Here is a 19360-nt window from a genome sequence, read left to right as displayed (position 1 = left end):
AGGTGCCCTCGTTCCCAATCTCCCTCGCTCCACTATCCCTTGTCGGCCTGCTCTGGACAATCATTTACTTTTTATAGCTCAGGGCCGCCACGTCGTAGGACAAATAACGTCAGTTCTCCGTGTAGCTGCACCATTATGCATATATTTCCCGATAACTTATGTGGGTACTGTATTCTTGTGTTGGAAAGTATTTCCACGCATAGGTGTTACCTTTCAAGCCCCATCAGCGTCTGAAATAAACCCTGATGCGAGACTTCTTCGGATGCCGTTCAAAAGAGCCACTATGCACGCGTTTCTGGCCTTCAGTAATAATTTTGAATTGGCGATCGCGGTTGCGACGGCGAGAAGTGGTGCGCAGAGTAATCAATCTTTGGCGACGAGTGTTGGTCCGCTGGTAGAGGTGCCGGTGATGCTTGGATTGATTTGGGTTTCGGATTCGTCTAAACGGCGGTGGAAGGTTGATGAGGTAGAGGATGCGATTACGTAAGTGTGAGCTTGTAGATTCTTCTATTTCACTGTATAAATAAGAATTCATGATATAAAGTATACAAAAACTAACAAAGTGGGGGACAGTGCGCCAAGTTAGGCGAAGTTTTTATTACGCTAGAAAACTTCCAAAAGTAATATCCAAGTAAAATGGCCAAGAAATATCCGAAGAAACAAACCCATACCGATGCCAGATAGACGCCAAAGATGAAGTAAATTATACATCTCAATCCAGGTAACTATACCTCGACTAGATTCTCCTGGTGCACCGTGGGTAGAGGTGGAGACGACTGCATCTCGGCATCTAATTCGACACGCCTATTTCTAGTCTGCTCTCTACTTCCGAGCATGAATGGCAGCGGAATCACCGCCGCCGCAACCACCGCTTGGAAAATGAGTGCTCGCGTCATATTGCCGGGTGGATCACCTTCGTTTGGGGGTCGCTTCAATGCATCCATAATAATGATAAAGACACCGCCGAAGAAATTACCACCGACCCATAATATAGATGATGTCAGTTCGGGAGAAACCGGGAATACCTGCTCTTGGACCCACTCTAATGCGACAGGAAGTAAGGAGAACGACGCAGCACCCAGTACCCCCGAAATGACAAACGGACCAGCGAGTTGCCCGGACTTGGTTTGCGTAAAAATCAAGCAAATATAGCAAATAGATACTATTGGGACTTGAATGCGAATGGCTAGTAGGAAACTGTGAATTCTGTCCAGGATCGGTGATATTACGGCAGAGAAGATGAGACCAGCAACGATCATCACCGCCCCGTCAATACCCGCTTCGTCTGATGAATAGCCGTATGGCTCCATTATCTGATTGATCAAACTGGAGAAGGCATTGAAGAAACCTACGAGAACCGAAAACTATAAATGCAATCAGACTCTGATATTATACCGCGGAGCAGGGTGATTCTTACAACGATGAAGACAATAACGAAACGCCTATTGTATAGTAGTAACTTGGGACTCTTTCTGAACGGTAACTTTGGAGTGGCTGCTGATGGGCAAGGGGGTAGAGGAGGCCTAGCAAAAACGAACAGACTCGGGAGGCAAGCTACAGTGGCCTGAACACATTAGCATTAACCGAATGGAGCCTAACTAGCGTTTAAAACATACGATTATGGCAACGTATAATATCTATATGTCGTAATTAGAACCACTAGTTCATTCAACCTTGATAATTATCGACATACCATGTCAGGCAATTCATTGGGCTCCGTAACAAGCAGAGGGCTGACAAGCTGCCCAATAGCACCACCAAGAGGATTTGATAAACTGGCCAATGCATTTGCTGAGATTCTCGACTTTCTACAATTGTGTAAGAGAACGGCATTGGAGCTAAAGAAATCTCGCATACGATGTATACCACATGTCACTATAGTATGAAGGGGCATTCAGAGCAAAAGGCTGACCGAATCCAATAATGATCTGACCGAACATAAGCACTCCAAAAGAACCCTTCCCGCCGTTACATTTGGCACCGACGACACGGATCCAGTTCCCAACGATCAGGAGAATGGCTGCTATCAACATCGAGCTTTTGACACCCCGGCGTTTAAGGACGAACGCGCATGGCACGCTCGCCAGTCCGTAACCAAATAGGATGACTGTTGCCAACCAGTTGACTGGAGATTCAGAGGAGAGATGGTAAAAGGTAGCAACGGAATCCGAAATCGGAGCAAAAGTGAGCCACTATGCGACGTTAGCGTCCAATCGTTCCGCGTCTAGTCACGCGTTGCAAGACTTACACCCCACGACGCAATTAAATTCAGTAGCATCAGGGCCAAAAGCCCGTACCATCGCCGTTTGTACGACTTATACTGCGGAAGTTCGCCCATGTTACCGCCTGGGCAAGGTTCGACAGCATTCGTGGCCGAAAATGGTATAAGGCTAGCATCGTACCCAACTGCAGATGCTTTCTTGACCGAATCCCGCGACAGGAACGACTTTAACCTCGTTTGCGAAGCCATGCTGCCAATGAGCAGGCGTGGTTCGAAGAGAGGGCGGTGGTACAAATTACGCGGAAGACTAGGGTCCAGTAAGTAAGAAGCCGTGAGATATTCCGTTTTTGTTATTGCGGTCTTATCACCGCGGATCAGACTTAGGCCATGGCATAGACACAAACAAACCTTAACAAGGTTTGGCGTCGGCGCGAGACCCCTGGCGAATATCGAAGAGCACCCTCCAAATAGAAGGGAGATTTGTGCGCTCCAATTATGTTCTTATCCATCTCCTACGCTAATTTTCACAAAGATGCGAGATTGATCTGATTGAGTATTGTCCGCTTCACTTGTATTAGTCGGTACTAGACCAAGGTTTTGAAACTCGGATGCCAAGTTGCATCCTAGCATTTGGCTGCCAGGAGACACGCCTTAACGCACGCTACCGCCCGGAAGGGCTTTCGGGCGCTCGCGTGTGTATAAGGAGGATCTAAGTGTGTCTCAACTCGAATCTGATTTTGGATAGTGTCAGTAGACGAAGGGTTCGTGTGTACTAGAATCTGGTTTGGTCGGTGTCATTGTACCAATAACTACTCTCCTCTTGCCACCGGTACTCCCTTGCTTTGCTGAGAAGGCGTCGCAGGAAAGTGACCATAGTGGCCTGGTTCTCGTCATCTTGGACACATCCTCGTAGACGAAGAGTTCCGTGCGCACTAAGAATCTGAGTTTTAGTTAGTGTCAGTAGATGAGGGTTTCTGTTTGCTAAAAGTCTGATCGGGTTAGTGTCATTGATGCGGACTAGCACGAATGAAAGTATAGTAAAACAATATGGGGACGGAGGCAAGAGGGAAGATAGAAAGTTCAAACGGGAAGAGAAGCAGCGGGGATAGGTGGACATTTGCAACCAGACGAGAGACACAGAAGCCAGAAAAACAGGAATCCAGACCGCTGTCTGGCGACTCGACTCGTGAATGAGCGATGCGAGTTACGCGCACGCGGCGCGGGTGATTTGTTTACTTAGAGATTGTCTGTATCATAGGTAGCTGACAGCTGGCGCCCTAACCCATTAGCGGCGAAGAGTTCTCGTGCGCTTCAAAACGTTGGGTCTGGTACCGTCTAATGGCGACAGCAGGCAACGGTGACTGCGCTGCGAGCCAGTAATCGATGTTACCAAGCATACATCTTCTCATCCCGGCGTAACGTATCCAGATCACAATGGGGTCCTGCATGTCCACAGAAGAATCGCAGGAAGTGGAGGAGCGCAAAAGGAGCGCTCAAATAGACAAATTGATAGAAGAAGATCAAAAGAAAGCTCAGAAAGTTTGCAAAGTTTTACTATTAGGTGCGTGTTGTTGGCTCATTCTGTTGAGGGGACTGGTTAAATAATACGGGTTTGACGTCCAGGATCCGGAGAAAGCGGAAAATCGACTATTGTCAAGCAGATGAAAATCATACATCAAAATGGATATTCCACAGAGGAGCTTGCACTTTACCGCAGTACAATCTTCAAAAATTTGTTAGAATCGATACGAGGCTTGATTGATGGCATGAAGGAGCTGGATTTAAAATTGGAGGCGCCAGAGAATCCAGTAGGTTACCTCAGCTAAATTGATTGCACCAAACTTACGCGCTGACGTATTGCTTAACTGCTTAGGAGTACGTCAACTATATTTTGGACTTCCATTTAGATAGTGACCCGTCGCAAATTCTTGATGCCAAAGTTGTTAAGGCAATCAACTCGGTCTATCGCGATCCAGTTATGACACAAGTTCTTGATCGTCGAACCGAATTTTACTTGATGGACTCGGCGATATAGTACAGTATCCTCGGAGTTTAAGAGCCTGGAATCACACTAACCTTACGACAGTTTTCTTAACAGCCTAAACAGAATAGGTGCAAGTGATTATCTGCCAAACGAAACAGATGTTCTACGGGCACGTATTAAGACCACCGGCATTTTTGAAACCAAGTTCCCGATGAACCAGCTCACGATTCATATGTTCGATGTTGGTGGCCAACGAAGCGAGAGGAAGAAGTGGATCCATTGCTTTGAGGGTGTCACACTAATTATATTTTGCGTTGCCCTGAGTGAGTATGATCAGGTGTTGTTGGAAGACCCAGGACAGGTGCGCAGCCCTATGTCGTATAACCGCTTGTGATCCGCGTGCTAACGGTTTGTAGAATCGGATGCTGGAAAGTTTAATTTTGTTTGATTCAGTAGTCAATAGTCGGTGGTTTGTGCGAAGCAGTATTGTCCTGTTCTTGAACAAGGTCGATGTCTTTGAGGAGAAATTGAAGAAAGTGGCATTAAGTGACTGGTTCAATGACTATGATGGTAAATACTACTGACGCTGGTTGGTTTTTTACTGACATGAAAAAGGTGGCGACGATTTTAATAAGGCGGCGAAATTTATCCTTTGGAGGTTTACTCAACTGAACAGAAGCGGCTTGAACATCTATCCACAGTATGTAATCTTATTTTGCGCTGTATGCGGCACACTTACTGATTTCGATTATTTTTTTAGTCTGACTCAAGCAACGAATACCAGTAACATCCGCCTCGTATTTGCTGCTGTGGAAGAGACGATCCTGCAGAACTCACTAAAAGACTCAGGTATCCTATGAACCTTGTTTAGATATGAGGTTGATTACAGATTCCTGCGTTCGTAGGGCAATATGTATACTATCTTACTGTAGTGGATGGCCACATCTTTACTCGTGCATTATACAGGCTTATCGCATGTTCAGGCGTCATATGAAATTGGGTCGTGAAAGTTTATGGCGTTTATTGCTATTTTGTATAACTATACTTCTATCTAATTGACATTGAAAGCTTGGTTACTGATTGATCGCATGTATGAGCGGCATGCATCCGAATTATTTCCGTAACCGTTTGGCTTCGACTAATTTATGCTGGATATGTAATAAGTAAGGCTGCAACGGCGGTATCTCTCTGCTGAGCACATCAATTGAGGAGCATTCAACCCACCTTAGGTCGTCGTAGTACAAATATGAATATATCGTTATTATTACACTAGCAAAACGGACCCAAAGTGAATGGCGAGTAGCGTACAGAGGTTAGGGTCAGCGTCGGATTCAAGCCAGTCCCTGTCACTTCGCTTTTGCGTCAATCGGCAGCTGTCTACATACAGCCACTCTACTTTCGGGGCATTGTTCGTTCACCTAACTTTCTCCGTCGTTTTGAATATCCGCCATGCCTTCCTCAGATAGTGCGTCCGACTCCCTGAACTCAACGTACGTGGTTACTTTTATCATGAATAACTATGGGGTTTATTGCGGCGCGTGCACGACTGGATCATTGATTACGGGATGATCTTTACGCGTCGCGGTCTGATGATCCCCAACGTCTAGGCTACGAATAACTCTCGGCTACTGACAAGTTCTTTCTAGATGGGCGATCGTGGAAGTCGGAATCGACAAGGTTCTGGCTAAGAATCTCGAGGAGGGTCTGACTCCTGCCTTGGTAAGTGGATAGGTTGCGTCGGTGGGCATTATTGAATCTGCCTCGTTATGTCAGGAGTGAGCAACTAATGAGTGTCTTCGTTGGTTAGTATATGAGAATATATACGTATGTCATGCCTGATAGCTCTTGCAAGTATGCAGTCTTGAGCGAGAGCGCTGACAGTTGATACGTCGCGATATAGTGCTATATACCAGTTTTGTACTGCAGCTAGACCGACAACTCAAGTTGGACATCCAGCAACATCTCGAGGAGGTAGGATTTTCAATATCGACTTGGTGGTACAGAGACTGAAGAAAGCATTGAAACAGCTCAACTTCTCGGCGCGGAACTGTACAACAAGCTTATCGAGTATCTCGAGATACACTTGGAGAACATTAAACTGGTCAGTATTCCGTGATTTGAGCCGATTAATGATTATCGGGCATGATCTGAGGCCTGCATCGTGTAGGAGTCTGGCCAGTTCGCCGACGAAGGTCTTATCAAATACTACATTCGCACTTGGAATCGATACACCACAGGAGCTAGATATCTAAATCACATTTTCGAGTATCTTAACCGGCACTGGGTTAAGAGAGAACGCGACGAAGGCCGGAGGACTGTGTATGATGTCAACACTGTAAGTGGTTGCATATGAAGTGTGCACGACGGTTTCGTGTTCTGCGCTAATATCTGACGTCGCAGTTATGTTTGGTGAAATGGCGGTCGGTTTTCTTCGATTCGATACAGTCGAAACAAATGGCAGCTGTTCTCAAGCTGATTGAAAAGCAACGAAATGGTGAAACTATCGAGAACACGGATATCAAGAATATTGTGGGATCTTTTGGTAAGTTCGCATTCGGTCTGTTGGCCCGGATATGCATACTGACTGACATTCAGTTAACCTTGGCCTTGATGAGCACGATTCGAGAAAGGTTAGTTTGTCTGTCTACAAGACCTATTTCGAGGGTCCGTTCATTGCCTCCACGGAAACATATTACAAGGACGAGTCTAAACGATTCGTCGCCGAGAACAGCGTGGTAGACTACATGAAAAAGGCCGAAGTGCGACTACAAGAAGAGACCGGCCGAGTTCAATTGTATCTTCACCAGAGCACTGAAAAGATCTTGATGCGGACATGCGAGACCGTTTTGATCTATGATCATGCTGACTTGCTCAGAGATGAGTTTCAGAACCTTTTGGAAGCCAACAGACAAGAGGACTTGAAGCGAATGTTCACTCTGCTGTCTCGTATTCAGAATGGTCTGGAACCGCTCCGCGGAAAGTTCGAAACTCACGTTCGCAAGCAGGGCTTGGCGGCGATTGAGAAGCTTGCAACCGAGGCTGGCGAAAACTTGGATCCCAAGGCATACGTGGATGCGCTGTTGGAGGTCTACAGGCAATATGCGCATCTCGTGCAGTATGCGTTCAGCGATGATACTGACTTTGTCAAGTCATTGGATAACGCTTGTCGCGAGTTTATTAACCGAAATAAAGTCTGCAGTCAGTCCTCGTCGAAGTCACCGGAGCTACTAGCGAAGTACAGTGATGCTCTACTGAAGAAAAGCGGCAAGTCAGCGGAAGACAGTGATCTGGACGCCAAGCTAAACGATATCATGACTATTTTCAAGTACATCGATGACAAAGACGTTTTCCAGAAGTTCTACACACGTATGTTGTCACGACGACTGGTGCACGGTACATCAACTTCCGACGATGCAGAGTCGAGTATGATTTCCAAGCTCAAGGAGGCTTGTGGTCACGAATACACCAGCAAGCTGCAGCGTATGTTCCAGGACATGAACGTCTCTCAGGACCTGCAAATACAGTTCCGTGAGGCCATGGCGAAGAATTTGGAACCTTCGGAGCTGACTATCGATTTCACTATTCTGGTTCTTGGCACTAACTTCTGGCCACTCACACCGATTAATACAACATTCAACCTGCCTGACGAACTTGTCAAGACTTTTGAGCGCTTCCAATCATTTTATCAGAGCAAACATTCCGGCCGCAAGCTAACCTGGCTTTGGCAGCTATCGAAAGGCGAATTGAAGGCGAACTACCCTAAGTCGTCGAACAAAGTGGGATACACATTCCAGGTGTCAACTTTCCAGATGGCTATCCTCCTGCCGTACAACAACGGCGACACATACTCTTATGAGCAACTTCAACAGATCACGGCGTTAAACAAAGAATACTTGGTCGGCTCACTAGCTATTCTAGTCAAGGCTCGAGTTCTTCTTTTGGAGGGTAGCGGCGAAGTCGGCGATCCCGGTACTAGATACACATTAAACATGGATTTTAAGAACAAGAAGATTCGGGTTAATCTGAATGTTCCTCTACGATCTGAACAAAAGCAAGACACTGAGACGACACACAAGACAATCGAAGAGGACCGAAAGATGTTGATGCAAAGTGCTATCGTTCGGATCATGAAGGCAAGAAAGGTTTTGAAGCACGTTGTACTTGTGCAAGAGACGATTGCTCAGATTAAGTCGAGGTTCACACCTAAGGTCCCTGAGATTAAAAAATGTATTGATTTCTTGATTGAGAAGGAGTATCTTGAGCGAATCGATGGCGACAGGTATTCGTACCTGGCTTAGTGGCAAGAGATAAATGAAGTCGTTGCATTGTGCTAATCTTATGGATGGATGTAAGGGAGAAATGGATTTTTTCTTGGTAGTACGGTTGTTCGATATAAAGTCCGCGGATGACGAGATGTTGTTATTTGTGCATGACGATATTATTGCAGGTCAATCTTACTCTGTTACCCTGAGAGGGTGGGATTTCATGTTCGGTTTGTCGTTGTGTATTCATAAATAGATGATGACACTATTATCTATGTGAAAGTAAAATAAGTTCGTTGCATTAGTCCGGATTTGGGGTTTTTCCGCAAGACGACAACGAAGATTTAGGTATGTAAAGAGAAATTCCATAATACAAATTCTCAAGCAAAATACTCTGACCATTATGAAATATGAAAGCAAATCAATGGAACCCGATTTTTTTTTTTTGCAGTGTATATGTGTCCGCTATTCGACTCACGGTAAATTCCGAAAACGTATCCGCTAGCATGCCCGATGACTTGTAGCTTCTCATTTATCGCTCGCTCCCACCGCCGCTGACGCGTTCGACAACCCTGAATATACTGATTGTAAATGTCATGACCCACATCAATAACACTAAAAACAAAAACGAGGCAAGTCCTCGCTGTCGGCTACAAATAGGAAAGTCGTACGGAGTACTGTCGGTTTCCTATATTCGATGTGATTAGCTCTGACTCACGTGAGACATAACAAAACATACACCCGGTGCGGACGGAGATTGGCACAGCCATTGACTGTCATAGAGCGTGTTGAACGATAAAGCCAAGTTAGCGGATGAGAAAATGATGAACAATAAATCCAGCATGACTGCCGAAGTATTAGAATGTTTCTAGGATCAAATTGAAGGTCACCAGAGGGGACTTACTCAACTTAATCTTGTCTTTCGCGTTTCGTAGACCGAGAGGCTTACCGGAATACTCATCGTATGTGATGTAAACCAAGTACACCATCGCTATAGACTGTACACAAATAGCCATAATAGTTGACGGCTGCTGACTGATCGGTTCTGGACCGGTATAACGGTTGGAGTGTATAAAGATGTTGACCGCCAAAGCCAATGCAACAACCGACAAGACAAAAATACCGGATCGAAGCGTCATGGGCACGTATGGGTTATCAAGGATCATGACTCTCAATTTGATCGTCCATCGCTCCTGACGTTGCTTTTCTGCAATCTCGGACGTCATATGAAATTGAGTCGCCACGCTATTTGTCGAAAGGTTGGATATGCTCCCACGTCGTGACAGCTTGTCACCGAGACGATGATGTGCAGTTGCGGCTGTGGCGGGAATAGGTAGTAGTGCACCCGATCGTGATGCCAACTCCGATGCTGCACCGCCGTTGTTATGTTCCCGCCCAGGATTCCACGGCCCAGTCAAGTCCATTTGCTTCTCTAGATCTGATATTGGTATAATTTTCCGATTTTGATGTATAAAAACGCCCGATCCACTACTCCTACCGACGCTACTGTTTTTTTTCCCACTCGGAGCCGTACTGTCAGGGCGCTTGCTTTCGTCGCCAGCACCTCGCAACAAGGCTCCTGTCGTTGTACCACTACCTCTTAACGCGGCGGATACGATCCGTAGCTCATTTTCTGTCCTACTTTGATCAGGCAGTTGTGACTGGGAGACGAAATCCTTCCATCGTGACTGCGAGAAGACGGCCTCTGGCGAATAAAGTAGCGGCGCTGTCGTGTTCGTAGCTGCCAAAATTGGCGACGGCGGAATCGGCGGCTGATTCCCAGATGTCGTATGCGTTCGGCCAGACGATGAGGTCACAGAGAGATTCGACGGTCGAGTATTATCCTCCGGTGTCATTGCTCCGTCGTCGGTCAGTTGTTCCTGTCGTTCAACCTCCTTGGCCGCCCACACTGGCATAGCGCGCGGAGAGAGTAATGCTCTGGGTGCCAATACCACAACCACTGGCAGTCTCTGAGACGATTCTGGACTGGCAGTGGTACTGATTGATCTAGCTGGACCTGAGGCGCTCTGAGATCCGTTGTCACTCCCCGCCGATTGCGGGGACATTGGCTTCTCTATGGTCATTTTTGGGTTTGACAACCTTGTTGTCGTCGTAGTTCGTCCCAGCCCCACTTTCGGCTCCAATAGCCACACAAAGCCTGTTCTGCGGGGTCACTCGACAGTCCGCCGAGTACGGCTATTGCAAGCCGCTCCTTTCAGATTGTCGATCGTAACTATGGTAGTATGAGGGAGCGGCGTAGGAAACTTGAATCGGCCCAAGCGTTACGTGGAACGTCGGAAATTAAGGTTCCATGATGCGGCTTCGAGGGTTTGGCAGCACCAGATGCTTGGTGACGTCGTCAACTTTGGCAGCTCAGTATAGTATAATAAAACGGTCCGCTTTTTGAGTATGAACAAAGATTGCCGCGTGTTACCAAGCCGGGGCACAGCGCTGGACTAGGTTTCTTTGGTCACCTCACTATAATTTATACATGACTGCGAACGAATGCCAGCTCAGCTAATTCATGATGCCAGCGTTACGAGTTATGAGCGACCTGGGAGACCAGGTAGAAACCCTAGCCCTAGATGTGGTCGTCTTTCTCTCCAGAGCTTGACATTGTTAAGAGACGAGACTGTGCGCCAGGTGAGTCTCACCAAGCTGTCGTCCCACGCCAATGATATCGCAAACTTGGGATCCAGTGCCTTTCACTATTAATGCGCCGATAACAGACACTACAGATCGGCTTTGGCGTCCTGTGCTGCAGCAAAATGGATGTGTGTTCAAGCCGGTGGAGCACTTCGAGGTCGCGATGCTGAATTTAATATTCCATCCCAATATTAACTCGACAAGTATTATGCGTGCTGATATTCTGTACGACAGCGACGTGGCTAGTCGTGGAGACGTTGCTTATCACTACGAGGATGTTGCAGCAAAAGAAAAGGAAATAATCGGCGAATTAGAGAGACTTGGAATCTTTTCGCCATGGTCGAACCAAGTGGGATGTGTACGCATTAAGAGAAGGATTGTTCGAGAAATTATTCCGAGGAATCAGGACAAAGATTGTTCGATGCGACAAAGCTGTTTGATACTACTAAATGACGCAAGTTCTTCGATTTTGTTCCTACCGCATGGCATAGAATCACCTGAATCGACGCCGTATTATCATCCAGCTGTGTCTGGAATCCTACTTCACTACATATCCATGCCACTCTGCAACGACTGTGCAGGGTCTGACACGAAGACTCTTCAGTTGTATTACCGTTTATTCTCGCCATCAAAAGAAAGCGTTACACTTCCAAATCGACTCCAACGAACCGCTCTCAGACTGCTAGGCACAGCGCACAAGCACTCTCTCGGAGTCATGAACGGGTATCAGAAACGCGTGCACCATGACGTCGTTGTTGATAAAGTATCATTTCAAGATACATATGTCGCTCTTAAGCGAAAGTATGCTCGTGATCTTGTCGCGCGCTGGGTTGAAAGTACAGACCCCACAAAGCATGTTTTTGAGGATTTGGCGATTGCTGCATTCTTGATCGAGTTTTGGGAAGCTAGATATAATGACGGAAATACCGCCAAAGATAGTATTAGCTTTGTCGATATTGGATGTGGAAATGGAGTTCTGGTGTATATCCTTATTATGGAGGGATACGATGGGTACGGCATTGACGCTCGCCGTAGAAAAACGTGGGATATCTTTCCAGATCACATACAACAATGTTTAAGAGAGGAAGTTCTCGTCCCGTATCTATGTATAGATGCAGAAATGCAGGTAGGCGACAACCGCGTCAGATTGCACGATGGGAGATTTCCACATGGATCGTTTCTGATTGGAAATCATTCTGATGAGTTGACGCCGTGGATCCCGTTGCTAGGGCAGCCATTCATTGTTATCCCCTGTTGCTCACATGCGCTGTCGGGTGCTAAGTATCGTTATCCTACGTCTATTGACTTAGGTACGACGCGAAGTAACCTGCAGAAGCTGAGTACATATGCAGCCTTAGTTGAACACGTTGCCAAGACGGCCCATGACGTGGGCTGGGCAGTCGAGAGAGAGATGCTACGAATTCCAAGCACGAGGAATGCCGCGATAATTGGTTCGGAGAGGCGCAGTGGCGACGACGGAGGACGAATATGGACAGCGAAAGATATCATTCGTCGCGACGGAGGTGCAGCTGGATATTCTGACCGTGTCATCGCGCTCACGTCGAAGAATCCTCGGTTCCATTAGCTAGCGTAACAGACTTGTAAATATTGTTTCTTATATGAATTATGTATATAGATGCTAGGAATGCTTAGACGAATACTGTCATTAAGCCAAATGATTTAGTCACATGGGATGCCTATGAATATGCCTCTTTACGTAAAATGATAATCCACAGTATACCAATAAATTGGTCCCATTATCATATATGCAGTTCACAATGCCCGACGTTCGCCAACACCTGAAACACCACTTGACCAGTAAGTTATTTCGTATTTGGTCCTTTGCACATAGCCCAGGAGCATCCTGTAATACCATGTCGACCATCAAATGACAATATAAACACATGTATATGTGTATGCGATTAATTTGCCATATCTGATGTCTATTCATCCTCAATATTCTCTAGTTTAATTCCTGCACTCCCCTTCGGAGAATGGTTGTCAGTAGACTGTAATATGGGACTCCCCATGCGGTCAAGAAACTTCGAGACCTGCGACTTATGGTGCGAAGACATTCCTGAAAGCATCTTCTCACCGGACTTGCCAGGTACTGTTTTAGCACTAGACCTTCCCGTGCTTTCGCCAGGATCAGAGTGATTATCAAGCTCGTGAACCCCATTGCTTGTCGATGGTGAATTAGGCATTGTAGAAACGCCTTGTGCATGCTGCTGAACTTTCGCAGTGCCGTTTCCTACTTTACGCTTCTTTAGCGCCGGCTTGGTGGGCGGCGACTCGTCCTCAGTGACATACGGAGAGGATGGCGACAGAGACAAGGGCGAGGCGATTGTCGCGGCCGTGGAGGCGGCACTACTAAACGGTATTAGTATTCGCTGTCATTGGCAAGCGGCAATCAGCCTCCAAGCCTCCTAAGATATAAAAGTCTCACAATAAGACTCGATATACAACAGTAATATGCATACTTCTTGTTCCGGGCCCCTCGTCCGCCAAGACACCGTTCCAGATGCGCCGCGTATCGCGACGCAGCAACTTTCCGAGCACAGTTATTGCATTCGTAATACGATCCAGACTCGGAAGCGTTTTGTTTTACTCTGCCGTAGATGTCCTGTCCCGGGCGAGCTATGTAGTGTCCCTTGCCGACGACCCCAGATGACGCGCGAGAGTTGTGGATCGCGCCGCACGACGGGCAAGGCTGCCGACTGCGCTTCTCTTTGGAAAACGCAACTAGTGCGATGTCATGTGTAATAGGCTGGACAAGATCTTGCAGTAAAGAGAGACTCTGGGAAATAATAGTCGTCAGCAAAAACGGCAGATGTAACCTGTATATTCGTTCGCCGAGTATTGGCTCGGCTACCGACGGAGGGTTACCTACAAGAAGACGCAGGTTGATCAGTGGCTGCGAAGACGACATGTTGAGTGTCCGTCCTCCAGGCTCCTCCGAGAATAAACAGTATGATATATGACGGTTATTCCTTGTTAGCCAAGCCTGCAAATAGCTGAATTCGCAGGGTACGTCTTGCGCTGATGAATATAAATGTGCATCCTCAAAGTCAACCTTCAGATGTGGCCCCGGCCGGGACAGGCATGTTAACCCTAATCTGGGGAGCGACTTTATAATAATAAGCTGAGTTCTAGCCAAGTTAGGGCAATGACGTGTGCATCGAAAAGCTAGGGCAAAGTGTATATCGAGTATGATGAGCTGCCGCTCGTGTAGCTTGCACGGATCGATTCACTACTTCCGGCCCCGCAATTGCAGTCCTGAACAAACTGGATCTCCTCGTTTCCGACTACCCAATTCGACTGTCTCCGTCAATTATTTTCTGACACACTTCAGTTTTGTTGCGTCTATTCGCTGTTCGACCGAGATAACTGCAGGTAGCGATTTCTTGCACTTCAACCCATTCTCCGAAAGATTTTCCTTTATCCATAGCCCCCTCAGACCCCAATGACGACCATGACCACGTCGGCTGCGAGTTCTACCGAGACGTGCGATGTCCTGATCTACGGTACGGGACTTATCGAAAGCGTCGTTGCTGCGTACGTAATTTTCGATCTCTTCATTGAGCTAAGCGACTTTCTCTGCGCAAATAGATTCACTAAGCTCTCAGCTAACAGTTCTCTGGCAGGGCGCTGGCATGGCAAGGAACAAATGTTTTGCATATAGACAGCAACCCGTATTATGGCGGGTCATGGGCAGCTCTGAACTTGGACGAGCTGAAAGCCTGGACGGACCGTGTGAACGAGACTGGTAGGTGACGCACTAAATTTTCCCAAAAGACTGTATATTAACTGCAACGTTTAGCCAGCAATAGTATGTCTTGACGAGTCCGCCAGTAGATGAAGTACATGCTCACATGAAATGTAGACACCCCGTTCTCGGACGCCTATCTTTATATTTCACGCAACCTTGATCCGCGGAAATATGCCATTGATCTCAGTCCACACATTCTTTTTACACGCTCCGACCTTCTCAATCTCCTCATTAAGAGCCGGGTATCTCGCTACCTTGAGTTTAAGCCATTGGGCTCCTTTCACACTTTCGAACAGGACTCATTTGAGAAAGTTCCCGGAACCAAGGAAGACATTTTCACAAGCCAGACACTTACTCTTCTCACAAAGCGCAGCCTCATGAGATTCATGAAATTCGTTATTGATTGGGAACAGAACACAGCCGTTTGGCAGGAGTACAAAGATGAACCAATTTCGAAGTTTCTGGAAGAGAAATTCGGGCTGGATGGACCACAGATTGTCGAATTAGTCCACTCTATTGGATTATTGCCAACTCCAAACGCGCCAACCGCACTGGCACTTGGTAGGATAACTCGATATCTAACGTCGATGCACGTGTACGGCAACTTTCCAGCCATGTATTCCATGTATGGTACCGGAGGAGAGCTGGCGCAGGGCTTTTGCCGATCAGCTGCTGTTGCTGGCGCTGTCTATAGACTTGGTACAAAGCTGAAGAGCTTTGACGAGATTTCAGGAGAAGCAGAATTGGATTCGGGCGAGAAGATCAAGGTCGCCGAGAAGGTCATATCAAGTGAAGGTACTGTCGCTGGTGACGAGGAGGTCACGAGGATGGTGGCCGTTGTCGAGAAAGACTGCAAGGAGTGGTTTGCTGAAGGAGAATCTGCTGCCGTTGTGGTATTCCCGATAGATACGCTGGACGGCAACAGATTTGCTGTCCAGGTGCTTGTTATGGGAAGCGGTAGCGGGCAGTGCCCATCTGGCCAGGCAATCTGGTATCTCTCGACGCAGGAAAGGGGCGAGCAGGGCCGGAAGGATTTGTACGTCGCACTGGAGAAATTGGAAGAGAGCATTCTGCGAGAGTCGACTGAGAATTTCGAGTTTGACGTCAACGAAGAGGATATCTCCTATCTGCCAAACGGTTTGCCTGTCATTTCATCAGTGCGATTAGGCGAGAGCTTAAGAAATTTCACCCCCAGTGAGTCGCTGAAGTATCTCCTTAAGCTCACCTACTCTCAAAGATTGACAGTCAGTCCTATTGAGCCTACGGCAGATTCCAAGTTAATACACTCCGTCGCGCCGTCTATTGATCTAGCGTTCGAAGATATTGTTGACCAGGCTAAAAGTCTCTATGAGCTAGTCACAGGCACCACCGACGATTTCTTTGATGTTGACTTCGAAGATGAGGATGACGAAGCTACCGCAACTGCTGCGGCAGCAGATAGCGACATTCGTGATATTACTGACGACAATGATGACGATGTAGTGGGCCATCACTCCGATTTCGAGGAAGTCGCTGGTGAAATGACCATATAACCTGCAGTTTGTAAACAAACTGTGTAGGGTGTGATTCTCGGTTATTGTTGCGCGCTTCAAGGAGTCTTGTACTATTAACTCTGTGATATATTTTGCTTTTGTCTGTATAATGATCGTCATTTGACTAAATTTGGTGCTACGTGTGTGGTTTGTTATTTCTCCATCGTATCGTTTGCACGGGATTCAACGTCTTGTTAACAAGTAACTCTACACCAAGTCTAGATACGACAATCCACATTATTACATCAAGCTCAACTCTCTCCTAATTAATCGGTAGCTGTCTGTTCAAAAATTGGAGAACATCATTGATTTCCTGTGGTGACGCACTATGAGTTAGACCCTTGTACTCGTGAAATTCCAAGGGAATATTCAGGGACTCCAAAACCTGCTTGGTGAAAAGACCGTATTCATATTTGACGACGGGATCATTAGTACCGTGGCCAACGAAAAACGGTAGTTTGATGCCCTTCTCTTCGTGGAGCTACATAGCGCGATGATTAGCATGGGCTGGTCGTAGGAAAAGATAGTGGGTCGAACCTTTGCAATTTGCGATCGCATGGGGATGAAGCCTGACAAACCAACAACACCACCGAGCTTGATGTCAGTAGTCAAACCAGTCTAGAAATTCCATTTCATTAGCAACTTTAGACTGGCTAACTTGCATCGCACTCACCAATAAACTGATTGCACAGCCTTGGCTAAAACCACCAATTACTATCCTCTCGGGCTTTATACCCTTGGCGATCTCCTCGTCGATATATTTTCGCAGACGGTCAGCACTTTCGAGCATACCCCGTGTATCTTCCTGACTCTCGACCTTGTCGAGTGATATGATATCGAACCATGAGGGCATCTGAAGACCAAAGTTCTGCAGAATCACGCATTAGACTCAGCTGACACGATATCCTTGGCACATCACCGCAGGCTCGTAGAGCAACAATAGCCACATACCAAGGTAACCTTCTGTGTCGGAGCGTTGGGGAAGATGAACGCGACGTGGTCGAGCACCTTCAATCTCCGGTACTCGTCTGCCAAAAATCTCCATCCAGATCCGGAATCGCCGAGACCGTGCATGAAGATGAAGGTCGCAGTGTGCTCCTTGAGAGCGGGGATACGGACTGCTGACATGCTTGTACTGACGTCGTACTCGACGGGGAGCGTCGATGTTGGTCGGGCAGGATATAGTGCGGCGGCGGATGATGAGTGCTTCGACGCAGTCGAGAGGGACCACGGGCCGAACAGATATAGAAGGAGCAGGCCCGCTAGAAAGACAAGCAGAGCGCGACGGAAGAGGGCGATGGACGACAGCGTGGCTATTGAGAAATGCAATGAAACTGTGGTTATAGGAGATGAGTTCAGCCGTAGGATGAACCGGCGACTAAAAGAAGAAGTGCTGGTTTTAATTACTACGGAGATTAGTTAGGGCAGAACAGGAAAGTACCGCAGTCCTTACTGGAGGCCGGAGACATGTTTCCGCACTACTTCTACACACTACCAGTGTCTGTGATAGAGAGGTCAGTAAACTTATTGGCCGCAAGATTCGTTTACGGGCATGTTGGACAAAACAACGTCGGTCGCTGCCCTAGCTGTCATGAATATCACGGCGGCTGTCCTCCGCGGATAGATACCTCTTTTCATGCCGATAAAGGGTACCTAATTTCTAGTTATCAGCAGGTTTCTAGACTCATTGCATGTCACTTCAAAACTTTCTGTTCGTTATAGTGTTCTACATGTCGATGGATTCGCACGTGTTGACGACCCAATCATGTGCCGCCTTCCCGTCGTTTCCTTTTCTTTGAGACTGTTATCGGCCTTCGTTGCAGACCCACAGAAGTGTCTTTGCTGTTGCTCGCAGAATCAGTCTTGGACGAGCAAGATATGTATTAAATGACGACGTTGCTCGGGTTGGTCTCCAGACCGGCATGTAAACCAGTCAAGATATAATACACTGACGATTAATGTTCGCTTAATGCCGCTAGTCATTTACAAGTATAACTTTTAGTCACTCCCAATGTACTCCTTGTCTCAGAAATCAATATACACGAACGCCAATCCCACAGGAGACATCACATATCCGCATATAAGTTGACATATTAGCCATCTAAGTAATCTTTCGAATTTTATCCAGCAAGACATCAACGCGGGCTCCCAGCTTTGGTTGTCCGGTCCTGGTATACTGCATCATTTTCTTCTTCTTAGTCTGCCGTTGCTCGATCCGTTGCCTCCGTTCCCCTTCTCGACGTTCGCGCTCTAGTTGCGCAGCTTCGAGCTCACCCCGCAATTTGGCGGCTGCCGCCTCTTCTCTTTTATATCGAGATAGCTTTGGTTTCTTGTTGCGCCGGTCGACAGGCTAGATCATTGAACATGTTAGTCGCTTGAATTCCAAAGCAATATAGAACTAGAACCTTCTGGTCCGCTTCTTCCACTTGGCGCGCGGCATTTTGGTATTTATCCTCGTCCGAACTGTCTGCATCTTTCGAAGTAGAGCGCTTGACGCCGTTCTCTCGGGACGGAAGCGGCGGCGGAACTTCGAGCCCCATACGTTTCAAAGTTTTTCGATATGATCGCTTAACGTCCGCATTATGTGACAGTGTCTTTTTAATTTTCTCAACTAAACCAAATAATTAGCATTCTTTTGCAAGAGTGTCACATATATGTTGCAATTTTGGTAAGAACTCACGTTTGCGCTTGTGCACGCCGTCGGGCATGGTCTCGAGAACTCTGAACGAACGACGAGTCGCAGGGGTTTCTTCTCCTGACATTTTACTCTGTAGAAGATGCCTGAGGTATTATTCAAAGTAATATAGAATATAAACAAGAACGTATGAAAGCTTTCTGGCCACCTTCTGGCAGGTGAAGAGGCAACAGACTGAAGTCAGCGAAACTTCCTTGTTTCAAGGCGCCAACGTTAAATCCAAATATTTATTCGGCATTGTACTCGAGAGT

The 19360-nt window shown here is 47.0% G+C and overlaps 9 protein-coding genes across 9 annotated transcripts; 4 read left to right on the top strand and 5 right to left on the bottom strand.

The window, feature by feature from the left end:
* Window positions 1-496: 496 nt before the first annotated feature.
* Window positions 497-2621, bottom strand: POJ06DRAFT_250842 (major facilitator superfamily domain-containing protein). Its single transcript, XM_056187337.1, has 6 exons — window positions 2249-2621; window positions 1858-2192; window positions 1694-1808; window positions 1617-1637; window positions 1418-1564; window positions 497-1364 (listed from the first exon to the last, which is right to left on the bottom strand). Exons 1-6 carry the CDS (start codon window positions 2468-2470, stop codon window positions 726-728), a joined length of 1479 nt encoding a protein of 492 aa, XP_056044682.1. The 5' UTR covers window positions 2471-2621; the 3' UTR covers window positions 497-725.
* A 945-nt stretch (window positions 2622-3566) lies between these two features.
* POJ06DRAFT_250837 (guanine nucleotide binding protein, alpha subunit) lies at window positions 3567-5472 on the top strand. The gene is made up of 7 exons (XM_056187336.1): window positions 3567-3782; window positions 3845-4029; window positions 4095-4255; window positions 4308-4566; window positions 4622-4775; window positions 4821-4905; window positions 4966-5472. The coding sequence occupies exons 1-7, from the start codon at window positions 3656-3658 to the stop codon at window positions 5063-5065; spliced, it is 1071 nt and encodes a 356-aa protein (XP_056044681.1). The 5' UTR covers window positions 3567-3655; the 3' UTR covers window positions 5066-5472.
* Window positions 5473-5808: 336 nt separating this feature from the next.
* POJ06DRAFT_91331 (Cullin) lies at window positions 5809-8608 on the top strand. Its single transcript, XM_056191754.1, has 7 exons — window positions 5809-5924; window positions 6013-6029; window positions 6106-6176; window positions 6233-6306; window positions 6373-6540; window positions 6606-6747; window positions 6801-8608. Exons 2-7 carry the CDS (start codon window positions 6016-6018, stop codon window positions 8501-8503), a joined length of 2172 nt encoding a protein of 723 aa, XP_056044680.1. The 5' UTR covers window positions 5809-5924; window positions 6013-6015; the 3' UTR covers window positions 8504-8608.
* A 391-nt stretch (window positions 8609-8999) lies between these two features.
* POJ06DRAFT_195751 (uncharacterized protein) lies at window positions 9000-9693 on the bottom strand (the record flags this gene model as incomplete). Its single annotated transcript, XM_056185000.1, has 3 exons — window positions 9000-9144; window positions 9193-9313; window positions 9372-9693. The coding sequence occupies 3 exons, from the start codon at window positions 9691-9693 to the stop codon at window positions 9000-9002; spliced, it is 588 nt and encodes a 195-aa protein (XP_056044679.1).
* Window positions 9694-10947: 1254 nt separating this feature from the next.
* POJ06DRAFT_250827 (uncharacterized protein) lies at window positions 10948-12773 on the top strand. Its single transcript, XM_056187335.1, has one exon. It carries the CDS (start codon window positions 11142-11144, stop codon window positions 12696-12698), a length of 1557 nt encoding a protein of 518 aa, XP_056044678.1. The 5' UTR covers window positions 10948-11141; the 3' UTR covers window positions 12699-12773.
* On the bottom strand, window positions 12749-14042 carry POJ06DRAFT_289711 (uncharacterized protein; the record flags this gene model as incomplete). Its single annotated transcript, XM_056190321.1, has 2 exons — window positions 12749-13480; window positions 13594-14042. The coding sequence occupies 2 exons, from the start codon at window positions 14040-14042 to the stop codon at window positions 13057-13059; spliced, it is 873 nt and encodes a 290-aa protein (XP_056044677.1). The 3' UTR covers window positions 12749-13056.
* Window positions 14043-14336: 294 nt separating this feature from the next.
* POJ06DRAFT_91266 (GDP dissociation inhibitor-domain-containing protein) lies at window positions 14337-16599 on the top strand. The gene is made up of 4 exons (XM_056191753.1): window positions 14337-14668; window positions 14758-14879; window positions 14934-14942; window positions 14997-16599. Exons 1-4 carry the CDS (start codon window positions 14577-14579, stop codon window positions 16412-16414), a joined length of 1641 nt encoding a protein of 546 aa, XP_056044676.1. The 5' UTR covers window positions 14337-14576; the 3' UTR covers window positions 16415-16599.
* A 77-nt stretch (window positions 16600-16676) lies between these two features.
* Window positions 16677-17542, bottom strand: POJ06DRAFT_194899 (Phospholipase/carboxylesterase/thioesterase; the record flags this gene model as incomplete). Its single annotated transcript, XM_056184974.1, has 4 exons — window positions 16677-16895; window positions 16952-17032; window positions 17088-17282; window positions 17366-17542. The coding sequence occupies 4 exons, from the start codon at window positions 17540-17542 to the stop codon at window positions 16677-16679; spliced, it is 672 nt and encodes a 223-aa protein (XP_056044675.1).
* Window positions 17543-18199: 657 nt separating this feature from the next.
* POJ06DRAFT_91247 (uncharacterized protein) lies at window positions 18200-19317 on the bottom strand. Its single transcript, XM_056191752.1, has 3 exons — window positions 19095-19317; window positions 18820-19025; window positions 18200-18764 (listed from the first exon to the last, which is right to left on the bottom strand). Exons 1-3 carry the CDS (start codon window positions 19174-19176, stop codon window positions 18516-18518), a joined length of 537 nt encoding a protein of 178 aa, XP_056044674.1. The 5' UTR covers window positions 19177-19317; the 3' UTR covers window positions 18200-18515.
* Between the last annotated feature and the right edge of the window lie 43 nt (window positions 19318-19360).

Source organism: Lipomyces tetrasporus, assembly GCF_029532465.1.
Source record: "Lipomyces tetrasporus strain NRRL Y-64009 chromosome Unknown POJ06scaffold_4, whole genome shotgun sequence".
NCBI lineage: Eukaryota > Fungi > Ascomycota > Lipomycetes > Lipomycetales > Lipomycetaceae > Lipomyces > Lipomyces tetrasporus.
This window is presented reverse-complemented; position numbering and strand designations above follow the sequence as displayed.

What these genes read in the sequence shown, in the direction of transcription:
- POJ06DRAFT_250837 (XM_056187336.1), top strand. Translation starts at nt 3,656, where the DNA reads ATGGGGTCCTGCATGTCCACAGAAGAATCGCAGGAAGTGGAGGAGCGC. An exon ending in TGTTGGAAGACCCAGGACAG is followed by an intron (nt 4,567 to 4,621) that starts GTGCGCAGCCCT and finishes AACGGTTTGTAG; the next exon opens with AATCGGATGCTGGAAAGTTT. An exon ending in CTGGTTCAATGACTATGATG is followed by an intron (nt 4,776 to 4,820) that starts GTAAATACTACT and finishes GACATGAAAAAG; the next exon opens with GTGGCGACGATTTTAATAAG.
- POJ06DRAFT_91266 (XM_056191753.1), top strand. Translation starts at nt 14,577, where the DNA reads ATGACGACCATGACCACGTCGGCTGCGAGTTCTACCGAGACGTGCGAT. An exon ending in ATCGAAAGCGTCGTTGCTGC is followed by an intron (nt 14,669 to 14,757) that starts GTACGTAATTTT and finishes GTTCTCTGGCAG; the next exon opens with GGCGCTGGCATGGCAAGGAA.
- POJ06DRAFT_91331 (XM_056191754.1), top strand. An exon ending in TCCAGCAACATCTCGAGGAG is followed by an intron (nt 6,177 to 6,232) that starts GTAGGATTTTCA and finishes GCATTGAAACAG; the next exon opens with CTCAACTTCTCGGCGCGGAA. An exon ending in CTGTGTATGATGTCAACACT is followed by an intron (nt 6,541 to 6,605) that starts GTAAGTGGTTGC and finishes CTGACGTCGCAG; the next exon opens with TTATGTTTGGTGAAATGGCG.
- POJ06DRAFT_250827 (XM_056187335.1), top strand. Translation starts at nt 11,142, where the DNA reads ATGATATCGCAAACTTGGGATCCAGTGCCTTTCACTATTAATGCGCCG.
- POJ06DRAFT_91247 (XM_056191752.1), bottom strand. Translation starts at nt 19,176, where the DNA reads ATGTCAGGAGAAGAAACCCCTGCGACTCGTCGTTCGTTCAGAGTTCTC. An exon ending in CGGCGTGCACAAGCGCAAAC is followed by an intron (nt 19,026 to 19,094) that starts GTGAGTTCTTAC and finishes TATTTGGTTTAG; the next exon opens with TTGAGAAAATTAAAAAGACA. An exon ending in TGGAAGAAGCGGACCAGAAG is followed by an intron (nt 18,765 to 18,819) that starts GTTCTAGTTCTA and finishes TCAATGATCTAG; the next exon opens with CCTGTCGACCGGCGCAACAA.
- POJ06DRAFT_250842 (XM_056187337.1), bottom strand. Translation starts at nt 2,470, where the DNA reads ATGGCTTCGCAAACGAGGTTAAAGTCGTTCCTGTCGCGGGATTCGGTC. An exon ending in AGTGACATGTGGTATACATC is followed by an intron (nt 1,809 to 1,857) that starts GTATGCGAGATT and finishes ACACAATTGTAG; the next exon opens with AAAGTCGAGAATCTCAGCAA. An exon ending in TCGTTATTGTCTTCATCGTT is followed by an intron (nt 1,365 to 1,417) that starts GTAAGAATCACC and finishes TTGCATTTATAG; the next exon opens with TTTTCGGTTCTCGTAGGTTT.